Source organism: Mus caroli, chromosome 8 (assembly GCF_900094665.2).
Source record: "Mus caroli chromosome 8, CAROLI_EIJ_v1.1, whole genome shotgun sequence".
In the NCBI taxonomy this organism is placed as follows: Eukaryota; Metazoa; Chordata; class Mammalia; order Rodentia; family Muridae; genus Mus; species Mus caroli.
This window is the reverse complement of record NC_034577.1, coordinates 82,597,719-82,623,332: the sequence shown is the minus strand read 5'-3', so window position 1 is coordinate 82,623,332 and position 25,614 is coordinate 82,597,719. Positions and strand designations below refer to the sequence as shown.

At 43.9% G+C, this 25,614-nt stretch overlaps 1 protein-coding gene across 1 annotated transcript in view; it reads right to left on the bottom strand.

Moving 5' to 3' along the window:
• Positions 1-20,915, bottom strand: part of Rbl2 (RB transcriptional corepressor like 2) — a 54,687-nt gene extending 33,772 nt beyond the window's left edge. Inside the window, exons 1-9 of the mRNA XM_021170274.2 lie at positions 20,569-20,915; positions 16,623-16,753; positions 14,740-14,940; positions 11,926-11,990; positions 7,219-7,347; positions 5,060-5,220; positions 4,914-4,978; positions 3,505-3,691; positions 508-674 (exon numbers count right to left, since the gene is read on the bottom strand). Coding sequence (XP_021025933.1) covers positions 508-674; positions 3,505-3,691; positions 4,914-4,978; positions 5,060-5,220; positions 7,219-7,347; positions 11,926-11,990; positions 14,740-14,940; positions 16,623-16,753; positions 20,569-20,799 — 1,337 coding nt within the window. The 5' untranslated portion in view covers positions 20,800-20,915. The remainder of the gene's footprint in view (positions 1-507; positions 675-3,504; positions 3,692-4,913; positions 4,979-5,059; positions 5,221-7,218; positions 7,348-11,925; positions 11,991-14,739; positions 14,941-16,622; positions 16,754-20,568) is intronic.
• Positions 20,916-25,614: the final 4,699 nt, after the last annotated feature.

The following is a 25,614-nucleotide window of genomic DNA, read 5'->3' as shown; positions in this document are numbered from 1 at the left end:
TCGTTACGGATGGTTGTGAGCCACCATGTGGGTGCTGGGATTTGAACTCCGGACCTTCGGAAGAGCAGTCGGGTGCTCTTACCCACTGAGCCATCTCACTAGCCCCGGTTTTGGGGTTTTTTATGGGGTGCAGGCAAGGGGGATTTTTAAGAAAAGATCTTATTTAGTCCAGGCTGGCCTCAGACTCATGTAGTTGAGGATGACCTTAGACTGCAGATCTTCCAGTGTCCACTTCCCAAGGACTAGGCTGCAGGAAGGTGCTGGCTCCAGCATCGTTCCTGCCCGTGTGTGACTGGCCGAACATAACCTACTCTTTAAGGCAGATAAACTGGGTCTCCTGTAGTTACTGTCTCCTCCACCACAGTAAGTACATCTGAGCAAAGAAGTAATTACAAGTACTGTGAAGTTGTTGACGGGTAACATAAGGCACTAATACTGAAAAATTAAGGTAAGAAATTGAACAGGTCGACAACTAACTCTTGGAAGACACATGAAACCAAAGCCCACCTGAGTATTTGCTCCAGTTTCTCACTGGGTGCATTCCTGAGGCCGGTCAGCATGGTGTGAAGACGGCTCAGGCTGTGTGCAGCTGTGGAGACGGGAGTCACACACGGGCTGTTCTCCTGAACATACCTCACGCCAGTCAGTGGTGTGCAGACTCTAAGTGCTTTAGACTGGAGGAGGAAAATGGAGTGAGTTTCTTTAAATTTCACCACAAATAGGAATTCAAGACAATTAGACTTTCTATCCATACATGTTAGCATCTTAAACTCTGTGAATTTAAACATAATTCCACTCAAAGGTTCCATTATCCAAAGATGTGTGAAAGAACAATACATACTCCAGGCAGCCAGAAGTTCTCTGTTCAGTAAACCGTAGAGATTAGGTGTGTGCCAGGGCAGGGCAGAGCACAGAGGCTGTGTACACTCTCTCTCTCACACAAGCTTGCTCTACTAGCTCTCCTTCAGAGAGCTCACACTTGAAAGCATTAAGAACATCACTCCCTGCGCTGACACACTCCACAGCTTTAGCCCCCTGCTGCAGACTGACACTCAAGGATGGACACATGAAAGCAATGGCTTAGATCTGGCCTACACAAGAATCGGTGGATCAATTTACTTCAGAAGGTAACCATTTCACAATAAATTTTTAAAAAGACAATGTGATTCAGGGCAAATCCGCATCATTCTCCCCTGACTTATTATTTTTTTTGACTTTTTTTTTAAGAGTTATTTATTTCACGTTTGTGAGTGCACGGTTTCTCCCTTCAGACACACCAGAAGAGGACACTGCATCCCATTATAGATGGTTGTGAGACACCATGTGGTTGCTGGGAATTGAACTCAAGACTCCTAGAAGAGCAGTCAGTGCTCTTAACTGCTGAGCACTCCACCTCTCCAGCCCATCCCCTGGCTTCTACTCCTAGAACCCAGGACAGTTTATCTCAAGTAGACAGGTCTGCAGAGGAGCAAGTTAGCCAAGATTCTTGAATACACAGATGCACAATATGTGACCTTGTGTCAAAGAATTTAAGCATGAGTACATTCACTAGCAAATCAGCTTTTCTCACAGTTGAAAAAAATGCTAAGAGTTTAAGCTAGCTTGGAGCATTTTTAATAAAATCCAGCAACCATCCCTGAGCGCTGAATGTACTCAACCTAGACTTTCAAAAATGCCCAGCAAGGAGTTTACTCAGTCACAGAACAAACAATTTAATCTCAGGACACAGAAAAACACAAGATGTTCACTAAGTGGAAGTAAATATGTGTCCTGTGTGTCTTAAACAACAGCAGAGCTGAGACCTCCATTTGATGGAGGAAGCATGCTGCTGTTTAATGGCCATAAATGGCCTGGGTGGATCAGGTACTATCAGCGCGCTGATGCCCTGTGAGTGAAGCGCTACTTGCCTGTACTGTGAAACAAAAATGTCCTGGTGCATCTGAGGAGCTCCTGGCAGTCAGAAACACATAAAACCATCTCACCCACAAGCAGCACTGCGTTCACAGAAACAAAGTGTGACAACCACAGCTTCAACTGTGACAACTACAGCTTTAGACGTCCAGTCAGCATGGGGCTTTCCGTGGTGGTAAAGGGCTGCACTTCATAGTCCCCTGCTACTGTCACTTAGTTGGGGGGGGGGTTACTTTCCTTTAACTCAGATATAAAATACCAGGCCAGGTGCTGTAGCACACACCTTTAATCTCAGCACTCAAAGGCAGAGGCAGGTGGATCTCTGTGAGTTCAAGGCCAGCCTGGTCCATTTAGAGATTTAGTTCCAGGATACACTGGGGTACATAGAGAAATCCTGTCTCAAAAAAAACAAAACAGCAACAGCAACAACGACAACAACAACAACAAAAAACAGGATAGGGCTGAAGAGATGGCTCAGTGGTTAAGAGCACTGACTGCTCTTCCAAAGGTACTAAGTTCAAATTCCAGCAACCACATGGTGGCTCACAACCACCAGTAATGAGATCTGACACCTCTTCTGGAGTGTCTGAAGACAGCTACAGTGTACTTACATATAATAAATAAATAAATCTTTGGGCCGGAGCAAGCGGGTCCAAGCTCTAGAACTCTGCCTTCAGATGAGTGGTTCCCAGCCTCCTAATGCTGCGTGTGACCCTTTAATGCGGTTCCTCGAGTTGTGGTGACCTCCATCATAAAATTATTTTGTTGCTACTTCAGAACTTAAGTTTGCTACTGTTTTGATTATAATGTAAGTATTTTCGGAGACAGAGTTTGTCAGGGGGGTCACGACCCACAGGTTGAGAACCACTGCTTTAGATAGTCATTTTTCACTGTTGGAAATCTTCATTTCATAATTCTAACCGTCCAGGCAGGACTGCTATAAACCTGAAGTTAACCTGGAATGCATCATGAGACCCCTGTGAAAGAAAAGAAAAGAAAAGAAAAGAAAAGAAAAGAAAAGAAAAGAAAAGAAAAGAAAAGAAAAAGGAAGTAGGGAGGAGGGAGGGAGGGAAAGGAGAGGGGAAAAGGAGGGGAGAGGGAGGGGAGGGAAGGGGAGGGGAGGGGAGGCAGGCCAGTGTCAAGTCCAAAGTTTCTCAGTTACAGGGAAGTGAAAATCAGAGTCACCAGTCTCCATCAGCCTAAAAATTGGTTTCGAAGCAACAGAATTTTCTTAAAGATTAACTGTAGATCCACAGGCTCCAATTAGGATAAATTAATATTTTCCAAGTGTGTCTGTGACCACTGTGCAGGGTTTACACTACAGCCTGTTTTTTCAAAAGCAACGACTGCCAGCAGGACGCATCTGTTTTGATTAACAGTCAATTTTCTTCTCAGACCTAACTAAAACCTTTGAAAGTTGGATCTACTTGACTTTTCTTCTAAACATTTAACACACACACACACACATATGCAGGATTATGAGGAAACAACAGAAGCCGGTTTCCTCTTGCTGCAGCAGCATCTCCCTCAGGGGTTTTGAATCGTGGTCAGTGCGTCACACGAGGCTCCTGTTTCCCTCTGGGCTTAACTCACCTTGTCAAGATGCTGCTGCAAGATGTCTCTCATCTGCGTCCGTTCAGCACTCTCTGTACCGGAGGCAGCACTTAGACACCGAGAGAGAGTCCCAACTTCCTCCTCAGCATCCTCACCAAGGAATACGCGTTCATCCAGATTCCCAGCGGCTAACACGTATTCTTCATATGCCTTATTAACGGCCTTACTATGGGGAAACAGGACCGCCATTTCAGCTCGTGTTCCACACGAGGGTTTTACTCACTACAGCATCTCGCAAATTTCTCAAGGTCATTTATTTCTGTAGAATAATTGCTTATTACAAAAACCGAAGAGAAGTTGCAACTTGCTTTGATCTAAGTGTCCAGCACACAATGAATATACTTTTTCAACAGTGTGTCAAGGTAGGAACTCTGAACAAACCTGCCTTCAATAAGCTAATAATAATAATAAATAATGATAAACTAAATTATACTAAATTACACTAAACTAAAGTATAAACAGCTGTGATGCTGGGTGACATACAACTGGCATATGACCACGCAGGAACATTTCCTCAGCTGTTCTTGGCACCTCTGAAGACCTGGTATTGCCACACTGTCACCTCGAAAGATCCAAATACCAGTCCTTTTTTCCTTTTCTTAACTTCATTCTTTTTCGAGACAAAGTAGCCCCCAACTCACAATCACCTTGCCTCAGATCCCAAGTGCTGAGATGTCAGCCCCATGCCGTGATGGCCAGACACAAAAGCATTTCTTTCTTCTCTTTTTTTAAAAAAAAAAATATTTATTTACTTTATGTATGTGAATACACTGTTGCTGTTTTCAGACACCCCAGCAGAGGGCATCAGACCCCATTACAGATGATTGTGAGCTACCATGTGGTTGTTGGGAATTGAACTCAGGACCCCTGGAAGAGTAGTCAGTGCTCTTAACCACTGAGCCATCCCTCTAGCCCACAAAAGCATTTCTTAATTTCAAAATTTAGAATTTAAAATATCGAGTAATAAAACTTTGAACAGAACAAAAACAAGTTTCACTGAGAATAAAGACATATGGCATATGGTTATAGTAGAAGGTTCCAGAACTGTGATGGCTTCTATGAGTTCTACCATAAAGCATTAAAACCGTCCAACGTACAGCCAGTACAAACACTGAGCGCGAGGTCTCCTCACAGGTAAGTTAAAGTATCAGAGCAAGCCGGGCACGGGGAGGCAGAGGCAGGTGGATCTCTGAGTTGGAGGCCAGCCTGGTCTACAGAACAAATTCCAGAATAGCCAAGGCTACAAATAGAAACCCTGCCTCAAAAAAACAAAACAAAACAAAACAAAACAAAAAAACAAAACAAAACAAGAAAACCAAAAAAACAAACAAACCCAGAAGCCAAGCAAGCAACCAAACCTTCCTAGCAGGTCTGCAGCAAGTACTCACAAACTCTCTCCAAAGTTCCCGGGCTCCAGGAAGCCAGTAAGACTTTCTTCCTTCCCCTTGAGAAGCTACGATGAGAAGAAAGGTTCTTAGGTTACGTGCGACCAAGTCTTTACCCAGAAAACGTCCGTATGTCATTACTTACGAACCTTTTTCTCAAACAGTTTCCTAATGTAGGGTTTCCAGAAGTGCTCCTTTATCCCCTTGGCCTCCAACACTAGACCGTCGTGTAGGGAGCAGAGCTTCTCAATGACACACGGCGGCTCGGAGGACGCTTTAGAGTCCTTGGGGTGACAGTCGTCGGACAGGCCTGTGATGTACAAAATCACAAGATGGAGACACTGGTCAGCACCAACTCACCAACATACAGTACACGGAAACAGAAATGTTAGTCTGCTCAGGACATGGTGGGCATGTGTAACTAATTTACATATACCTCAAAGGATGAAGAGAGATGATGTCAGAGGTGGATATGCAACATCCCCAGGACAAACAGAAAGGGACACGCTTCCTCAACCTGTAACCCATGCTCAGGAGGACCTGAGCTGTAACATCCTGCCTCACACAGAGAAAGGACTACATAAAGTGTCAATTGAATCAGTTATGTGACTAAAGGCTGTTGGAAAAATAAAAGGTTGGGGGAATATCTGAAAAACATCAGAACTGTGTTCTGCAAATGAGCCTTACATTTGAATTAACAAAACAAAACAAAACAACACTTAAAAAATTATACAGTTCTGCCAGGTGAGGTGGCTCACACCATTAATCCTAGCACTCAGGAACAGGGGAAGGTTGATCTCTGTGAGTTCGAGGCCAGCCTTGTCTACTACATATTGAGTTCCAGGACAGCCAGAGCTACAGAAACCCTGTCTCAAACAAACAAACAAACAAACAGACAGACAGACAGACAGACAGACATTACCCATTTCTGACTGCTGAGATGGCTCATCAGGTGAAGACACCTGCTTCCAAGCCTGACAATCTGTTTACTCTCTAAGAGTCAATTTAGAGTGTTCTCTTTCATAAGAACATAAAAAAAAATCAAAGAAAATTAAAGGAGATAAAAACAGAACAAATAACAATATCAGATGGAAGCAGCAGAGGTGGCACAGGACCAGGGCACCCTGTGACCAATCCCCAGAACAAAAGGTGAGAGAATAAAGTGAAGACAATGGGGCGCACAGCAAGGGGCAAAGGTCAGGTGCTCCTTGTTGAAAATGCTTGGATCAAGATTTAGAGTTTAGTCTTTGGAATCTTGGACCATTTGCACCATCTTAATTAGATGAACATGCATAGCCAAAAACTCCTCGGTGACATCTAAAACCTTCTTTTTCTGCTTTGATTTTCTGCTATCTTGTTTGTTCTCGTCAGTACTGAGAATCAAACTCAGGGCCAGCCAAGAAGTCTGTCACAAACTCCATCTCAGGCCTACATCTCACACCTCTCGAGTCACAGGGAACTGGGAGTAACTAGCTCCACTAATTTTAAAACCAACCCTGATGGGCACGTTGAAGTTCTAATTGAAACCATGCCCAAGCTGACGGCCAGAATTCTTCCACGGTGTTCTTCACGCAGAATCAGCAATACAGACTAGTCTATACATCCTCAGTATTTATGTATGTGGCTTATAGAAATTGCATAGTCTAAAGCACAGTACACATACTACCAAGATGAGTATGACTCTCATACCAGTCACCCAGAGGGCTAGGTTCTTGTTTCAAGATTTTATTTTTCTGTAGCAAAAGAAGTGAAATGCCGTTCTTATAGCCAACTCTTTGTTGCTACTTGGAGTGCATTAAGCACCAAAGTTGCCAACAGCAAAAGATACTACCATGGCTTTTGCTATATATTTTTCAAAAACCTCCAAAGTTATCATTTAAAAGTAAATTTGGTTATATTTGCCTTTCTTTTTTAGAGGTGGGGGTAGGGTGGGCACTGGAGAGTTGACTCACTAGTTAAGAGCACAGCTTGCTCTTTCAGAGGACCTAGGTTCAATTCCCAGCACCCATGGCTCACGGCCATCTATAAGCCGGGTTCCACAGGATCTCACACTCTCCTTCTGGCCTGTGGGAACAGCAGGCACACATGTGGTACACAAACATACATGCAGACAAAACACCCATACACATAAAATAAAGTGAAACATTAAAAAATGTCTGGAGATGCTGACTTCAGTATAAGCACTATACGACTCAGGTGGCAGAATTTCTCCAATACCCATGTCCTCTGAGGCTAGCAAACCTGCATCTGGGGATACAGTTCCCACAAGTAAAAACCATGCAGAAACACGGGCTGTCAATAAACTTACCTTTAAAATTAGGGTTCACAAGTTCTTTACGGTTAGAACACTGAAGGGCATTTCCATAGACTAAATCTAATGCACACAGCAGAAGATGGTAGGAATTGACCAGATCATCGCTAATCATGGGGAAGTTTCCTACAGGGTTAGAAAAGTCACAGTTAAATCAGCATCCACTGCACAGTATTTTAAAAATAATTGCTTCCTTTAGTTATAATGACACCAGACACCATTATACCGAGTTGGTTCAAGAGTGATACTGTGTTTTACATTTTAGGACACTGATATTTTAATGTATCTAAGAATTTAATGGAAACTAAAACTTCAATTAAATTCAATATATATTCAATAGGCATTAAGTAGCTAGTAGTGAACTAAAACTTTAATTATTGTTGGTCCAGTCCTTAGAATGCTGAACACACACACAAAATTTTACTATTTTAAGCTCTAACAAGTTATTTTACATAAAAAAGTTTTTCTGTAGTTAAAATAACTAGAAATATTTAGAGGTAAAGCACTAGAAAATGAGCCATGTATGATTTTTCTCATAACTCTAAAGAGAAGGAAGCCTTTCATTAGAGCACTAATAGTAACAATTTAAAATGCTTTCCTATATAGCAATAGAGGACATTCACATTAATCCAATGGAATGCAGATGTAGATATTTGAGTTCAAAAGCTACTACTGTCCCAAGGATAACCACCATGCTTGGAGAAAGAGAGAGAGAGAGAGAGAGAGACAGAGACAGAGAGACAGAGAGACAGAGAGACAGAGAGACAGAGAGACAGAGAGACAGAGAGAGAGAGGAGGGAGGAAGGAAATGAAACAAGCGCAGGCCTGCAGACACTCTCTCCTACAGTGCTGTTTATGAAGGATGCTGAACCGCTCTGTTTAACAGCTAGCGAGCATGTCTGAAGAGCCATGGTCACACCTCTGCATTGTCACATAGTGCAGACACAAAGCACGAACCACACTTCCACACACAGTCCTACCCTAATGCACCCAGCACCCATGCTTCTCTTTGGCTCAGTAGGCTCTGTATCAGACCATTTGCTTCGGTCCAAAGAAAGTTACTACCTATGTCAGCTTTTCCTTTGGGGGATAGGCTGAATCAACCAACCAATCAATCAAATCCTGCTGCTGCCCGAAAGGCAAAATAATTATTAAGAGATCCAATTCTGCATTGGTATAACCAAGCTAACTTGCTTGCCTCTGCTATAAAAGGTCAAATATTAAAAGTGTACCCCTATTGTACATAAAGCAGGAAGCCACACTTCCTGTTTCTAAGAGAGTAAGTGGTCACTGGCAAGCCTGGACTTGCCCCGTGTGCACTCACTGCAGAGCAGTTACAGCAGCACAGGAACCCCTAACCACAGGCTGAAAGGCCCCTAAAAGTCAGGTTCTAAATGAAATTTCAGGACAGTCCCAAGAGGACATATTGGCCATCTCAAACCCTGACCTTACAAAAGGACGGTAATGTACAAGCCATTTTACCATTTAATCAAGAGACTTAACCTCTAGATTTGGCTTACTTGTCTAGGCAAAACATTTCCGGTGTCATGACAACAGAAAATGGTCCTCTGCTCAAAAAGCCCTTCATGTGACAGCTCAAACTTGTCACTTGCCATGCTAAATACTGGGAAGGAGATGATCTATGATGACCATAGCCTACAGGCAAAGTAGATCTTCCCCCAGAAAGAAAACAAGCGTTGAGCTAAAGCAGCTAAGCTACCAATCTAAGCACACACCATGTAAGCCACACTGAGCTGTGCTGTGCCCCTGAGCCCAATGCTGGAAGCTTCGATCCAGCCCAGGGAACAAAGACAGAGTCCCATCTCAAAACAACAAAAACAAAACAACCCTAAAACAAAGCTAAGTACAACAAAGCTAAGTGCAATGGATTCTGCCTGAGACTCTGCCATTATTTTAATAGTTTATACACTAGAAAATACATTCACTCCTAAGCACACACGAACTAGATTAAAATCCTAGTAGCCACATAGTTATCCAATACGATCGTAAGATTACTCTCATATGTACTACCAGTCACACAAGCTAACATGGCAGCCTTCACAGAAAAGCCCAAGCTTTTATTTTGTCATTGATTTGTATCACTTTTATTTTATTTTGTATTTGTAGTGCTTAGGATTGAATACAGGGTCTTGTGCATGTTGGACAAGCACTTGGCCACTAGGCCACGTCTGTCACTTCTGACTGCACTGAAGGAGGTTACCAGTGTCACTGTTATGGAAAGCATAGCTAAGAAGCTCGAAAAGACTCACCCACCCTCCCTCCCTCCCTCTCTCCCTCCCTCCCTTCCTTCCTTCCTTTTCTTCTTTCCTTCCTTCCTTCCACTGGGCACACAGCTCAGATAATGAGAGGGGACTCCTCTGCTGCCTTAGAGAGGACCAAGCTGCAATTACAACAGCACTCCTGGTGACCACACCTTCATGGTCAGCCTCAAACCAGGAGACAGGAGAGCTGGGTTCAAATCCTTACATTATTCTTTTGTTTTTTTCCATTAATTAATTTATTTATGCACTTTACATCCTGATTGCAATCCCTTCTTTCCTCCCAGGCCTCCTTAAACAGCTCCTCCCCTCCCCCCTTCCCTTCTCCTCTGAGAAGAGGGAGGTTCAGGGCCCTACCCTTTTCCCTTCTTTGAGAAGAGGGAGGCTCCCCTGAGTAGCAACTCATATCAAGTAACTGCAGGACTGGGCACATCCTCTCCCACTAAGGTCAGGCAAGGCAGCTCACTTAGGGGAACAGGATGCACAGGCAGGCAATAGAGTTAGGGACAACCGCAGCTATTGGGGGACCCACAAGACCAAGCTGTATATCTGCTACATATGTGTGTGTGGGGGGGCACCATATATGCTCTTTTGGTTGGTGGTTCAGTCTCTGGGAGTCCCCAAAGACCAGGTTAGTTAATTCTGTTGGCCTTCTTGTGGAGTTCCTATCCCCTCTGGGTCCCTCAATCCTTTCCCCAACTCTTTCCACAAGACTCCTGAGCTCAGGCTAATGTCTGGCTGTGGGTTCTGCATCTGTTTTGGTCAACTGCTGGATGGAGGCTCACAGAGGACAGTTATGCTAGGGTACTGTCTGCAAGCGTGACCTTAACAGCTTCTGGCTTTAGTTGCCTCATCTTGAAAGGAATCTGTTGTGATAGTTGATCTGATAAAGGGAATCTCTTATACAGTAATTTTCCCTTATCCATGGCTTTATTTTTATAGTTTCAGTTACCTTTGATCAACAGACCAAAATAATCTCAGATAGGCAGGGATGCCTATAATCCAAGTACTAGGGAGACTGAGGCAGGAGGGTCACAAATTCCAGGTCAGACTGGCCTAAGGAGCTAGCCTCAAACAAATAAAAACTACCTTTATAGTGGCATGTTTCACTGTTCTGCCCAGCTCTGTGGACAGCTCTGTCCTCCCTGTGTCCCGCATGTCTAGGCCAAATATGCGATGTATCCATAAACCAGTTAGCTGCTTTTGTGATTATTTGATCTACTGTCTCCATACAGCAGAGATTTTATTCAAGCAACCTGTATTTCACTTAGCAATGATCCTAAGGTCGTACAGCAATTTGCCAAAGAAAAGCCAGAAGATGGAAGTGTTTCCATTAAGTGAAAAGTTGAGTGTCCTTAATTTAAATTTTAAAAAAGGGTTTTAAAAGGGCTGGAGAGATGGCTCAGTTGTTAAGAGCACTGGCTGCTCTTCCAGAGAGCCCAGGGTTGAATTCCCAGCAACTTCTTGGACAATCACAAGCATTTGACTATCCGACGCCCCCTTCTGACCTCCTCCGGTACTGCATGCACATGGCGACAGACATGCAGGTAAACGCCCATGCATAGAAAACAGAAACCTCAAAAGAATCCTATGCTGATGCTGCTAAGACTTAAGAGTACAATAAGGTAACTGACAGAGACAGAATTTATATAACATCTACTATACTACCATAGCTGTTCTGTTCTTATTATCTCTTACTGTGTTTGATGTATAAATTAAACTTTATGTAGGTATGTATAGCAAGAATCATAGCGTTCAAGAGGTGGAGCTATCTTTGGTTTCGGGTCTTAGGAGGTATCCTGCATACATAAAGGGGGGCCTCCAGTATGCATGGAGCTCCTTCCAATTCTGACACTTTGTATCTCATTGAACTACTTAGTGGCAGCAGTATGCACAGTCTATAGAGAAAACCCTAACGCATGTGATTGTACCTTCTCCTTTAGACTGTTAAGCTTTATCCCTAGACAGAATATACCAAAGTCACAGAGGTGTATTGAGTGCATGCATACCTTGCCGTGGGTAATGGAATGAGAAGAGGAGAGAATGAGATTCGAAGCATCTAATTAAGATTAGTCACGCTCCTTACCTGTAGACACGCAGAAAGTCATTTAACCTATTCTGAGGACTTCAGTCCCACTCAGTGAATCAGACACAGCTTACAAGGAGCAGAGCCCCACGTACATGGTAATGCACAGTGTGGTCGCTCTGTTCACGACTCAGAGGAATAGCTTCACGTCAAAGAGGCGTGGTCAAGACTAAAGCGAAGGGTGTGGCATTTAATACGAGGAGACGTGGATACTGTAACGATAGTAACGAAGAGCCTCATACGAAAAGTGAGGCTTTCTTCCTGATTCATAATACAGCAGACGAAATCAGCACCTAGAAATGGCTAGCTAACTCCTGTCTGAATACTCGTTACTCTTACCTTTCGCATATATAAAAAGCACCCAGCAAAAATGGAAAATTTCAGATGTGGTACAGGGCTGTCGCCTGGAGGAGGGAGAAAAACAAAGTTGTGAGACAAATAGAACAATCACAAAAAGACAACCCAAACGACTCAAATCAGATACAAAACAAGCCCGGGTCAGGTGAGGGATAACAGATGTAGCTTTTCAGGGAAATGTACAAGATGCTCTGTCCCAAGCAAATACTGAAAGCAAACAGCTGGGAGGGAGAAAAAGCAGCTCAGAGGTAAAACAAACAAACAGACAAACAAACAAACTCCTTTTTATGTTTCTGGGGTCAAGAACAGAAGGCACAAAGTAAGAAGAAAAAACGACAGCTCTGGCACTGACGTCAGTACAGCTAACGCTGCTTCTGGGCTGCAGGCAGTCTGGGGTGACTGCTTCCCTTTGTGCAGATGGACTGTAACCCTCTCCCTAGAATGCTCCACACTATAAAATCACAAAAGGTCATTCTGAAGTAAACTCTGGCCTTATCCTTATGCCTACACTCCATCCACTAAGAGACCTGTTGTATTTGACCAAGCTGCCTGCTAACGGGGGTCTCAGATCTGCTGTAGCTTGGCTTCTCTGCCAAGATCTCTTGCCAGTGCTTAAACCCGACTTCTATAGGGCCCAAATCACAAGAGCCTCATCTTTCATTTTATTTTTGTTTTTTGGAGACAAGATCTTGTGTCACCCAGGCTGGCCTTGAACTTGCTATGTAGTAGAGGCTGACCTTGAACACCTATATCTGCCAAATGCTAGGATGATGGGTGGATGTCACCATACCCAGCTTTACAGCAGGAACAAGAAGAGCAGCCGGTCCTGGAGAAGAGCTAGGGGCTGATTTAGTTCTGGTCCTAGCCCCAGCAGGCTCTTGTTTCCCTGGCCCCTTCTCCTTCATCTGTCCAAGATACTCTATTTAGGAGTGGTACTGGCTTCAGGTCATAGTCATAGTGAGAATCAGTCAGACCTATGCTGACTACTCGGGCTACATGAGATGCTGTCTCAAAAAGAAAAAAAGTTATGGCCTTTCTGCAATAGTATACGATAACCTATTTGTGCTTTTGATCAGCCTCAAATATAAAATTTAGGCCTTTTTGCTTGTAATATATAGCTACTATACATTTTAGCTCTTAACATTAGGGGCCTAGAAGTACCTATACCTAACCAATCTGCTCCGCACGCCTCTCTCGGGCCTCTGCACGATACCACTATTTCCTCTGTACTGAAGGCCCCATCTCTGTCTCTATAGTCATCTGCCAAGTCCTACCCTCTGCTTCCTCTATGCAGTGCTATCAAACTGGGTCATCTAGGTTTATCTTGGCCTCAGAAATCTCACTTCTCTATGCCTGCTGCACTCTTATGGCCTGTATGTTATTTCTTCTCTCTTGCTTTACTGTCAGCTCTCAGAAGAGAGACCACGGTTCTTTTTGAATGCCCATCCACAACACAATACCAAAATGGTAATTTGTTGTGTTTAACACACAGTGACATAGTCACAGCTGTACATCACAGTCATACTCGTGAGGCCAGGCCACCATGGTAAAGCATTCAGGTTCTGCAGTTCTACCCACTGTCAGGTGCATGGACCGCCTGCTTTCTAGGAGTTTATTTCCCCCATGTAACAAGGCTCAGACCCCTAAAGTTGTCATATTACAAGCTCACACCGGGGAAGAGCGCTTGCCTCACGACACCTAGTTACGTGCCATACATCATAGTATGACTGTTAGCAGAGAGTGCTAGAAAGTGCCAAGACCTATAGAGTAAACTGGGTGTGGTGGAACATTCCTGTAATCCCAGCGCCTGGAAGGCCGGTGCAGCAGAATAGCAAGTTTGAGGCCAGCCTGGGTACACAATGATATCATTTTCCCCCATTTTAGCGGGTTTTGATTTTGCTTTGTTTTATTTCTCTCTTTTTGTCTAAAACACGATCTCTTTTATACAGTCCAGGTGATCCTTCTGCCTCAGCCTCCTTAATGCTGGGATTTCAGTCCTGTGTAACTATAGCCAGTCTCTTGTACATCTATGTACTGCTATAGTTCTACTTAAGAAAAAAGTTCCTCACATACTTTAAAAGCAAAGCTTCCCTTTCTGTTTTAAATAGCCTTGGCTACTAAAGGAGGCCAGCTTGTGTCTTGTAAAGACAGGGAGAACTAGCTAGAGGAAGCTGCTTTTGTAGACCTGACCAGAAAACAAGTTCACAGCAGGTGAATTCCCCTAGTCTCGCCTAACCTAGTTTCTTTGGTGTTGACTGGTTATGAACATCAAACTCATTTCAGGGACTATTATTCAGCTTGACATAAAGGTCAAATAATAGAAAATATCAGTATCTGATCAATGCCAAGAAAGTCAACTGGAAAAAGTGGTGGGGCCTGACTTGTGCAACCTGTACTTTTGGTTGCTTAAATAAAAAGGAAAAATTATATCAATGTAAAGTCCAAATTATATCAATGCAAATTATATCAATGTAAATTATATCAACGTAAAGCCCAAACATTTTGAATTGTGAAAGAAGCCAGGGAACTTCTAACATACGGCAGAGAGCAACAACAAATTATTATTTTTAAAAAAATACTTTTTAAGCCAGGCATGGTAGTACATGTCTTTAATCCCAGGACTTAGATGCAGAGGCAGGCAGATCTTTGAGCTGAAGGCTAGCCTGGTCTACATAGTGAATCCCATACCTCCAAGGTTACATAGGGAGGCCCTGTCTCAAATCAAACAAGCAGAAAAGTCCCAGCTTCTCAGGAGTTATTTCTGAGAGCATTTTCCCAGAGAGAACAGACACATACCTCTGTTTTCTTCCTCTTTGCTGGCGAGGCTGTTCTTCTTGGGGATATTTAAAAATGTCTTGGAAAATGGGTTCATATTTCTTAAAAATCACAGCAGAAACAGTGAAGTTTCTTTCTAATCTTTCAGTACGTTCTCGGAAATGTGGGGGCAGATTTGCCATGTCTTCCCACTTCTTCATCTTGTTAAAAAATTCAATTAGGCTGATATTTAAAAATAAAGGAGAGGCACTTTAATAACGTAAAGGTGATATTATGCCAGAACAAGTGAATGCCAATACAGTAAACCAAGATCATTTCATTGAATTCTATTATTTTAGAATTATATTATAAAACCCAGCAGATGCCTTTGGTTAGCTTAATCTCCTGCCCTTCGCCTTCTCACTCCAGGCCTCCGGACCTACTCTGCTCAGGTTTGTTTTCTTTGTGTGTGTGTGTGTGTGTGTGTGTGTGTGTGTGTGTGTGTGTGTTCCTGTAGCTGACGAGTGGGAATGCACATGGAAGACAGGAATTGATGCTCAGTGCCTTCCTCAATGACTTTATCATTTGGATTTTTCTGCTGGGTGTGTCAGGAGTTTTACCCATGGACTTTTCTCACTGGCCCCAGCTCCGATCTTTTAAAGACTAGAACTATAGGGCTGGAGAGAGTATCTGCTGTTCTCGCAGAGGACCTGGCTTCAGTGCCTAGCAACCACAAGGTCACACATGACCATCTTTTACTACAGCCCCAGGGGATCCGATGTCCTCTTCTAACCTCCTTGGACAGCAAACATGCACATGGTACCACATACATGCATATATACATGCAGACAGGCAAAATGCTTGTACATATAAAATAATGAAATGAACTTTAAAATTTTTTAAAAGGTACTAAAGTAAGGATAGAAACAGTCCAAATTTCAATTTCTACGTCTTCCTAATCTAGTTCTCCACCCCTCCCAAATGCAACCCCAATTCTGAAGGTAGTTTGATTATTTTTCCTTACATATAGTCATAAAAAAATAGGTAGTATCTTTTGTTGGCTTTTACACTTTATGTAAAATGTATCACACTATAAGTAACATTCTGCAACTTAGTTTTCATTTAATGTTTCTGAGATTCATTAATGTCAATAATGGAAATATCTAACTCACTTATTGAATTACTAAAACCACCCATCCTACGAACACACAATAACTTTCTGCATTCACTCAATGACCAGAGACAGGTTACTTCTAATTCTCCTTTAATAAAATGGGGTAGGACTGGAGAGGTGGCTTGGAGGCCACGAACATTTGTTGCTCTTGGCAGAGGACCCAGGTTCTGTTCCAGCAGCCACATAGCAGCTCACAACCATCTGTAGTTCCAGTTCCAGGGGATCCAATGCCTTCTTCTGGACTCCACAGACACCAGAACCCATGTGGTACACATATATACATGCAAGCAGTCATACACATATAAAAACCATGAATTTTTGAATGTTGCAATAAACATCTTTGTATGTGTGCAGGAGTTTCTTTAGGATCAGAGAATACGCAGCTTCAATTTTACTCCGTATTCCATGTACATTAAAACACAAGTCCTGTGCATATGTATCTAAGCATACTGCCTCATAATTCATATTTATTTATCTTTTCAATCTAGACTATCTTCAAAAGCTTCTCAATATCTTTATTTAAACTCACAGCAACATATACAATAAGTTATAACCTTTAGTGCATTACAATGCAAATACACTCAAGTTCGTATGATATGATCCGGACTCTGAAATGGGAAAGGAGAACCATGACTCAGATTCTAAATTTGGCTGTGCACATGTTAGATGCGCAGAAAACAGTAAACAGAGAGAATGTGCATTATCAGTGTGATGGCTAAGGTTTTGAAGAATTTAGCTACATTCTACTTACCTCTGCTCCGAACAGCGAAGGATTCTGGTTAAAGATACATAGTTTCCTTCAGCGGTCCCTTTGCTCACAGTTGGAACAGACTTTCTGCAAGCCACATACAAGGCACATGCTAACCAATGAAGGTCATTTCCCTGAAGAAGAAAACAGTTTCGGTTAATGGCTTCTGTGTGCTTCAGTGTAAAACTTCCTGCACTCATATGGAAAGTGATACTTCTAGGACGGCCCTTGCCCACAGCCTCTTCCAGTCCGTGACCCTGACATTCGTCTATGCCTAGTACTGTGTCTCTGTTCCACTGAAGCAGGGCTTCAGGGGCCTCTTTACCCGATTGTCTCTACTAACACCACAGGTATTAGTGATGCTATACAACTTCAAAGGGAACGCTAATACCACCTGCCTCTGTCTTTGAGAGTGTCAAACACCAGCATAGAAAAAGTGTGACTTCCTTCAACTGTCATGCTGAGAGAGAAAATATGGCAGTAGTTAGAGAGAGATGCCCCAGGAGCCCTGCCATGCTAAGCTATGCCCACCCTTGTGACTCAATGCTTCCGGGTGAGACAACAGTCATTTTGATGCAGAAACGAGGCATCTACCTGGTACTGCCGGAATTCCCACACCACAGCGCAGTAGCCCAGCTTTCAGCAAGGAGGTTGAGATCCAGACTCAGGTCCACATGTTCACACAGCGCGTTACCCACCAAGTCCTCTCTCCTTCCCGTCAGCACAGCTCTGAGCAATGGTTTCGTGCCGTGTTTGGTTTGGAGGACAGTTTTGGTCTTTGGTTTTTGTCTTGTCACTGCTGGTCTTAGAACCCGAGGCCTCACCACACACACTCCACTACAGCATCCTCAATCCCATGGTGGTGTCATTTCCCCCATTGTATGGCCTCGAGGTGAACTGAGCTTTTCAACTACTGACTGTTTCTGCCATCAAGATCTACTGGGAAGGATACAGCTAAGCAGTTACAATGTCATCTTTGTTCTAAAAAAGGGTTTAAGGGAGATGAGAGAATTTGTAACTACATCATTCCCGAAAAGGGAAAACAAAAAACAGTCTTACCCATGAGAATGTTACAACACTTGAAGGATGAAGGAAATGGAGATGAGCTTTGTAAAGCAATACATGCCTGGGGCCACCACCAACAGAGAGAAGATTCCTCCGACCTGGTTCATCATTAACCCTAACAAATATCTATTGAAAAAAATCCTTAACAGTCTTTGTCGGGCTGAGGAGACAGCTTGGTGGGTCCTGCTTCCCTGGTGTGCTTGAGGTCCTGGACATGAACTGGACATGGTGGCCCACTCTTACAACCCCAACTGGCTTGAGGATCTGAAGTTCAAGGTTATTCTCAGCTACATCCTCAGCAAGATCAAGGCCAGGCTGTACTAGATGACACCCTGTCTCATATAACTCACCTCCTCCGCTCCCCCCCCCAAAAAAAAAAAACCCAAACCAAACCCAAACAAACAAACAAAATGAGTGGCAGTGAGGAGGAGACATTTCTAATCACAGTCCATGGCCATGTAACTCAAGTAGATCTGCCTTGGCCACATATTAGAGAGCTCACCATGGGCAAACTACTTAAGACCAGAGGTTTCATTTCCTTCATTGACAACAGTGAGAATTAAATAAACTACAAGAATTCAGAATATGGGGCTGGAGAGATGGCTCAGTGGTTAAGAGCAGTGGCTGCTCTCCCAGAGGTCTCTGGTTTCATTCCCATTACCCATGTGGTGGCACTTCACCGAATAATGCTAGATCCAGGGGCTCTGACACCCTCTTCTGGCCTCTTTAGGTCCCAAGCCTGCATTTTGGTACACAGTCATACATGTGGGCAAAGCATTTATTTGCATACAATAATTTTTTTTAAGATTTATTTATTGATTATATGTAAGTACACTGTAGCTGTCTTCAGACACCCCAGAAGAGGGAGTCAGATCTCGTTATGGATGGTTGTGAGCCACCATGTAGTTGCTGGGATTTGAACTCCGAACCTTCGGAATAGCAGTCGGGTGCTCTTACCCACTGAGCCATCTCACCAGCCCATAAAATAAAATTTTAAAATCGATTTCAGGAAAACAGTTGAGAGAATTCTAAAGCAGATGATAAGTATTAATGATCAAGTGAGCTTTATTTCCTCTGTGTGCTTTCAGACAACTGCTGGTCTACATTACTTATTCTCCAGTATTCCTGACTGGAAACTCATGCATCAGGGAGTTTTAGGTTTCACACACTGCTTTCTTCCCATTACCTAGAGAACTATGGCAAGAGATAGGGGCTCAGGAAATACGCCAAAATGAACAAATATTCGTGCCGGTATAGAGCTGTCCTAGATGTGCTAAGATAGACACCGTGACTAAAAGCAACTTGGGGAGGAAAGGGTTACAGGCTACCATTAGGAGCTCCAGGCAGGAACTGGGAGGCTAGAGTTGAGACAGGTAATGGGGCCTCCCTTATACAGTCCAGGACCAGGAGGGGCAGCATAACCCACTGTGGGCGACATCAATTAGCAATGAAGAGCATGCCACACAGGCACGCCCACTGTCCATCTGATGGAGGCGACTCCTCAGATGAGGTCTCCCCATTCCCTGGTGTGTCAAGTTGACAACTGAAGCTATGGCAAGGGTCGACTGGGCTAAGAATCGAGATTAAAACCCCACTAACCAATCCAAATAAAACATAAATAATAAACAAACAAATAAATAGAACGCCCCAGCCAAACAAGAAATAGTGACTATGTTTTCAAAATGATTTACTAGTCGAGCCGGCAAGGTTGAGCAGGTAAAGGCACTAGCTGACAAACAGATTTAACAGACTTGCAGTGATCCACTGGTGAAAAGATAGACTGACTCCCCAAAGTCGTCCTCTGACCTACACACACACACACACACACACACACACACACACACATACACACACACTAATTTACTAAGCATCTGTTAAATACCACTTGCATATGTGACACCAGGCTTCATATGTCTTAGTCTGTGACTTGAAGCCTCTGCTGTGTTATAATGCTCATTTTTGCTAATTTACAGCGTCATCTCTAAGGTGAAGAAAGAATTCGTTTGGGAGTATGAATGTCCTTCAAACCAGAAGTTCTCCTCTTTGCCTGGCTATAGGAAACACTGTGTAAGGAAAGCGGCTACGGTCTCTTCAGCCAAACTGCTTCAGTCTAGGAAATTTTCTGCACACATACACACATTGTTTTAGTTAAGCTTTAGGTAAGCACTTTGAAGTCGGCACAAGTAACAAAACTGCTTACACAACAAAACTGAGTTTCACTGTGGTTGAAAACTTGTCCAGAGTCACTCAGATCCAGGTCTAAAGCTGCCATATTTCTTTTTTTGTGGGTGTAACAAATGGAGAGAGGGGAATTTGATGTGTGTCGATTAAAAAAAAAATAGAAATAAACCGACTCAGAAAAATGGCACAAGTGCATCCATATCATAGTTAAATAACACCTTGCTTAGCCTTCGGATTGGAGGCCTCTTTGCTCTGCAACTTCCATAAGCTATATATAAAATCAAAGGTCTATACGCACAGGCAGCTGATAAACAATCCGGACTTCCGTGTCACTTCCCATTGGCCCATACAGGGGAGGTGCCTGCAGAGTTGACAGGCACTGGCCCGAATAGCCATTTTCGTCAACTGCAAGCCCCGTCCCAAGAACGGAACATAACAAGAATACACCTGGATGACAGCCAAAAAGAGTGCCCGAGTTCAGCAACAAATGTTGTGTGTCTACACCCGCTTTTCATCTGCCGGGGTGGGGTGGGGTGGGGGACAATAAATCATAAGCCTTTCTCACACGTAAGCAAGCCCGAAACTTAATGAGTTTCCTCTGACGGCTGCAAAGCCAGGGGGAGGCAATGGTGCGGGGCAAACCACCAAGTGATCCCAGGGCCACCCGGAGTCTCCGATCTCCACGGAGGATCTGAGCACGCACCTCCAGCGTGTAGCTCTCGCTCATGCTGCGGTAGCTGCTCCAGGCCTCGGCGCGCGCCGCCTCGTCCATGTTGAGGCGGCTGCACAGCTCCTCGAACCGCTGCTGGATCTGATGGTTCGGGGACCCCGCGGGCTGCGCGCGATCCGCGGCGTCGCCATCCTCCTCCTCTTCCTCCGAGCTGGCTGCAGCAGCAGGAGGAGGCGGTGGCGACTGGTTGCCTCCAGATGCCATGGCGCACCCCGAGGCCGCGGCTCTTCAGATGCGCTCAGGGCCCGGGCCCGCAGCCATTCAAACCGCGAAGCGCCGGTCCGTCAGCAGCCCGTCCAGCTACTGTGCCGCCCCCAAAGTTCCTCAGTCCCATGCGGGCACCCGTAGATCTGAGCACGGCCTGCTGGGAAATGTAGTCTCGGCCGGGATCTCAGGGGGACCAAAAGTCATGGAAGAAGAAAACAAAAAAACGAGCTGTGCATCATTTAGGGGTAAATGGACGCGCCCTCTCCGGTTTTTAAAAGCATCTCTCAATAGTGAGACAATTCAGAAGGCTCGTTTGAAGAGAAAAAGACCAAGAAATATCGACAGGATTTAGTATATAAGCCCTTTACAACACATCCTCCTCACCTAGAGGTCCTCAGATAATAAAGCTAAAAGGTCCAAAGTAAAGATAATAGTTTGCCTGCCCTTTCTAGTTCACGTCTCTGTTGCTGAGATAAACACGGACTGTAACCAACTCGGAGAGGAAAGGGCTTATTTCATTTTAGTCTTTACAGTCCATCATTGACGGAGGCTAAAGCAGGACGCTGCTTCCTGACTTAGCTCCCCGTTGCTTTATCAGCTACTTTCTTAATACAACTCCGAAACCCCACCCCCGCTGCCGCCACCTCCCTAGACAAGACCCACAGGTCAATCCAAGAGAGAGAATTCCTCAAGTGACACTCCTATGTCAACGCTATCAATGGCAAAGGTATATTGGGCTAAGAATTGATCTCACTTCACCAAACAAAAACAAAATAAAAAACCCTAAACCCTCAACCGCACAAATAATCATGAATGTGTTTTCAAGAATAACGTAAAATGTATATTAGCTATCACATAACTGCTCCTAGATACGGTTAAAGTTTCTTACAGATAAAAGGAAGAGCGTAGAGCAGGCACATCTGGATGAGTCCAGAGTGGACGTGACCCTGAGCCACCTGAGGGAGGAGAGTGCGGGGAGGGCGCGTGGGAGGTGAAGGGAGAAGGGAGAGAGGGGAACCAGGTGCAGCAGCTAGAAGGCCCAAAGGTACACCGAGCTAGAAACTAAAATGTCTGGATTATATAGGGAAGCGCAGCCCCCCTTGAGCTGGAGAGTTTTGGGTAGGGGGCTGCCTATGGTAACAGGTAGAGGTTGAGGGTTACGGGGAGAACAGCAGCCAGGTCCTCTTTGATATGTTAAATAGGCACCTCAGCCTTTTGTCCCCGGATTTGAAACAGCTGCACAAGCAGCTGTATTTGTGATTTGAGGTGTTAAAGCTACCAACTCTCTAACTAAGCTTAGATATGAAGGGAATTTCAAAGAATTTGCTCATGGAAAAGAAACTTTTAAGGCACATTGCATGGGCTTGCAGGTGGTGAAGAGAATCTAGTGGGGATAAATACATTGATTGACAAGGGCTGGGGAGATTCTCAGTGGCAAAAAAATCGCTCACCTGAGATCAACCTGTATAACTCACGTGTGTTGCAGGAGCAGGTGTTAAAAGCCAGGACTGGAGGGTTGGTTTGTAATCTCAGCAGCGGGGGAAACATAAGCTGGTGGAGTCCTGAGGAGAGTCTCACTTGCTGGCCAGTGAGAGTCAGGATCTGAAAAAGAGAGGGGCCTGGGAAATAACACTTGAGGCTGTTCTATGGCTTCCACACACATGTGCACAGGCTTGAATACACACACCGATGTATTCAAACATATGCACACGTGCGCAAACAATACTGACCAAAAAGATACTTAGTTCTGGGTCACGAGGACATTGGATTGAAGTCATCATCCATTAGCTATTTTGACAATTTTGTAGGCTGGAGAGATAGCTTAGTCGTCAAGACCACTGGCTGCTCTTCCAGAGGACCTGAGTTCGTGTCCAGACAACCATGGCACACTCACAACCACCTGGAACTCCAGTTCCAAGGGCGTTTACACCCTCTTCTAGACTTGTGGCATCTGCACTAATGTCCCCTCTCCGTCATAATTAGCTATCTTGCCTCAAGACTTTGAAATAAGTGGGATTTTACAGTTTGTGTGTGTTACTACATATTAATTACACTTAACGGATATGTTTCCTCCACACATGTTTATATTTTAGTCTTTTACTCCCCCCATTTATTCTTCTGTTTCCTAGCGTTCCTGTTGACCCCCTTCCATGCCCCAACTAACCTCTTTTCTCTTTCATGCATTTATTTATTTCATGACTCAGTGAGTTTAATTAGGGCTTTTCGCAGGTGAGGGGAGGGGAGAGGGAGGGGCTATTTACAGGAACACTGAGAAACTTAGCAGTGGCTATGCCTTGGGGAGAGTGGAGTCTTGCGAACCCCTCACTCCTAGCAACCTTTAACTGAAAGACTACCACTCTCCTACATGCTGCCTTCTGGTGAGCAGACCTCCAGAGGACGATGGCTTCTGGTGAGCAGACCTCCAGAGGACGATGGCTTCTAGGCAGAGTTTTCCAGGTGTCTGGGCTGCCTTAGCTCCCACAGCCCTGCTCTTGCTGTCCCTTGCTTGCTGTCTTACACCCAACCCAGCGGCATGTTTGATATATTCTTAATTACTTAATTAATCCATTAAGCTCAGGTGATTCCCCAGCCCCCACCCCCCCCACCCCCGAAATAGCAACCATTATCATCTCTGCTGATGTTGTCTCCCGCCGCACTGAGGCCCTCTTAGTTTGTGAGCAATGTCACAGTCCGACCGTTAACCTCCTGTGATCACCTCCCTCCTCCAAATGCAACCTACATTTGTCCACTCTGTGGACAGCCCAGCAGCGAGGAGCAGCGCCTTCCCCCCCACCCCCCCACCCCACCCCCGTCTGCTCCGGAGCAGTTTCAGAAAAAAGAAAGCTTAACTCCTTTGCCAAAGATTTCACCTGGGGGCTGGAGAGATGGCTAGGTGGTCCTGAGTTCAATTCCCAGCAACTACAAAATGGCTCACTGTAATGGGTTCTGATGCCCTCACACACATAAAATTAATTAATTAATTAAAAAAAAAAGATTTTACCTGGATATCCTGTTGTGAGGGAAAGTGTAGACACAAAAAGGCCCCAAAATAACGATGACCAAAAAGAAAAACAAAAGTTCTCCACTCTATTAGTTGGGCCATAACAGCTTGGAGCTTGACCCAGTGACTCTCAAGGCCTCACACAAGCAATGAGAACCTAATGTGCTGCACCTCAGATGGCCTGCCTCAGGGAGAATGAGCGAGTGCATAAAATGTATCTGCTTTATTTAAAAAATATATCAATTAATTTAGTTTATGTGTATGGGTGTTTTGCCTGCATGTATGTTTGCGTACTATGTATGTGTGCCTGTTACCCATAGAGGCCAAAAGAGGGTGTCAGATCCTCTGGGACTGGAGTTACAAAGGCTACTATTTCTTTCTTCTTCTTTTTAAAAAGAGTTATTTTGATTTAAAGTGTGTGTGTGTGTCTGTCTGCCTGCCTGCCTGCCTGTCTGTATCTGTGTCTCTGTGTGTGTCTGTATGTAGGTGTGTGCTGGTGATTGTGTGTAACTACAGAGGACAAAACAAGGCATTGAGCACCCTAGAGCTTGTTACAGGGGCTGCGAGCTGCCTGCTGTGGGTGCTGGGAACTGAACTCAGATCCTCTGTAAATAAAACACATAAATTAAAAAACATGTTTCTATACTTTTATATCTCTTTCATACATTTAATGGTTCCTTTTTGTCTTTTTAATGTGATATTTCAGTAAGCAGTAATGATCCCCTATTATATTATAGTTAGAATTATAACATACAGTGAAAACAAACACGTTTCTCAGTGTTCTTAAATTCCTGACATGTTACTCTTTGAGATTCAGGGTCAATAAATCAGCATTCCTTAGAATATGCAAAGTCAAAATAATGATTTTAAACATCTTTCTAATAATCTTGACACTCTATTATTTGGATACCTAAAATTCATGTTTAAAGAATACAATTCTGACTAGCTTTTCAAAAGGAAATTCCTGATGTAATATTAGACTTTTAAAGCCATAAGCTGGGCGTGGTGGTGCATGCCTTTGATCCCAGCACTGGGGAGGCAGAGGCAAGCGGATTTCTGAGTTCGAGGCCAGCCTGGTCTACAAAGTGAGTTCCAGGACAGCCAGGGCTACACAGAGAAACCCTGTCTTGAAAAAAAAAAAAGCCATAAAAGCCTGAACATAGGCCACACTTAATTGCTTTTTGTGTTTTATAAAGTAGATATAGCTAGAGAATAGTGCCAAAGTGTATATTGCTATTTTTAACATTTAATTTAAATTGCCTGATGATATTCTCATATAATGCAACCTTATCCTCCCCCCCTAAATTTAAAATCACTAACTTCTCACATTTGTTTACATTTTTGAATCAGAATTAATTTGGACAAGGATTACAGGTACACTTGTTTACTTATAGGCCACCTTGAATTAAACCCTTTTTGGGGACTTTATCATAAAAACATGACAGAACATTTGTCTAAAGGTGTTATTCTAGTTTGCTTTCTGTTGCTGTGATAAACACTATGGCCAAAAGCAACTTGGTAGGACAGGGTCTCTTTGGCTTACACACCCCTAGTCACAGCTCACTGAGGGAATCCAAGGCAGGAGTTCGAGACTGACCCAGACCCACAAGAATAAGCGTGCTGAATGGTGAGGTATTGAGTTGAGAGGACAGGGAATGAGAAATAAGGAAGACAAAGGCATTAGCTGCGACCAGGGGGTCTTGCCTAAGCTCATGCCACGCAAGTTTATTAAGAAGTACAGCATCCTATAAACTGTTCATCAGAGAGATGGCCCGAGGTCAGGAGGGAGTCAGACAACACTGGCAAAGAGA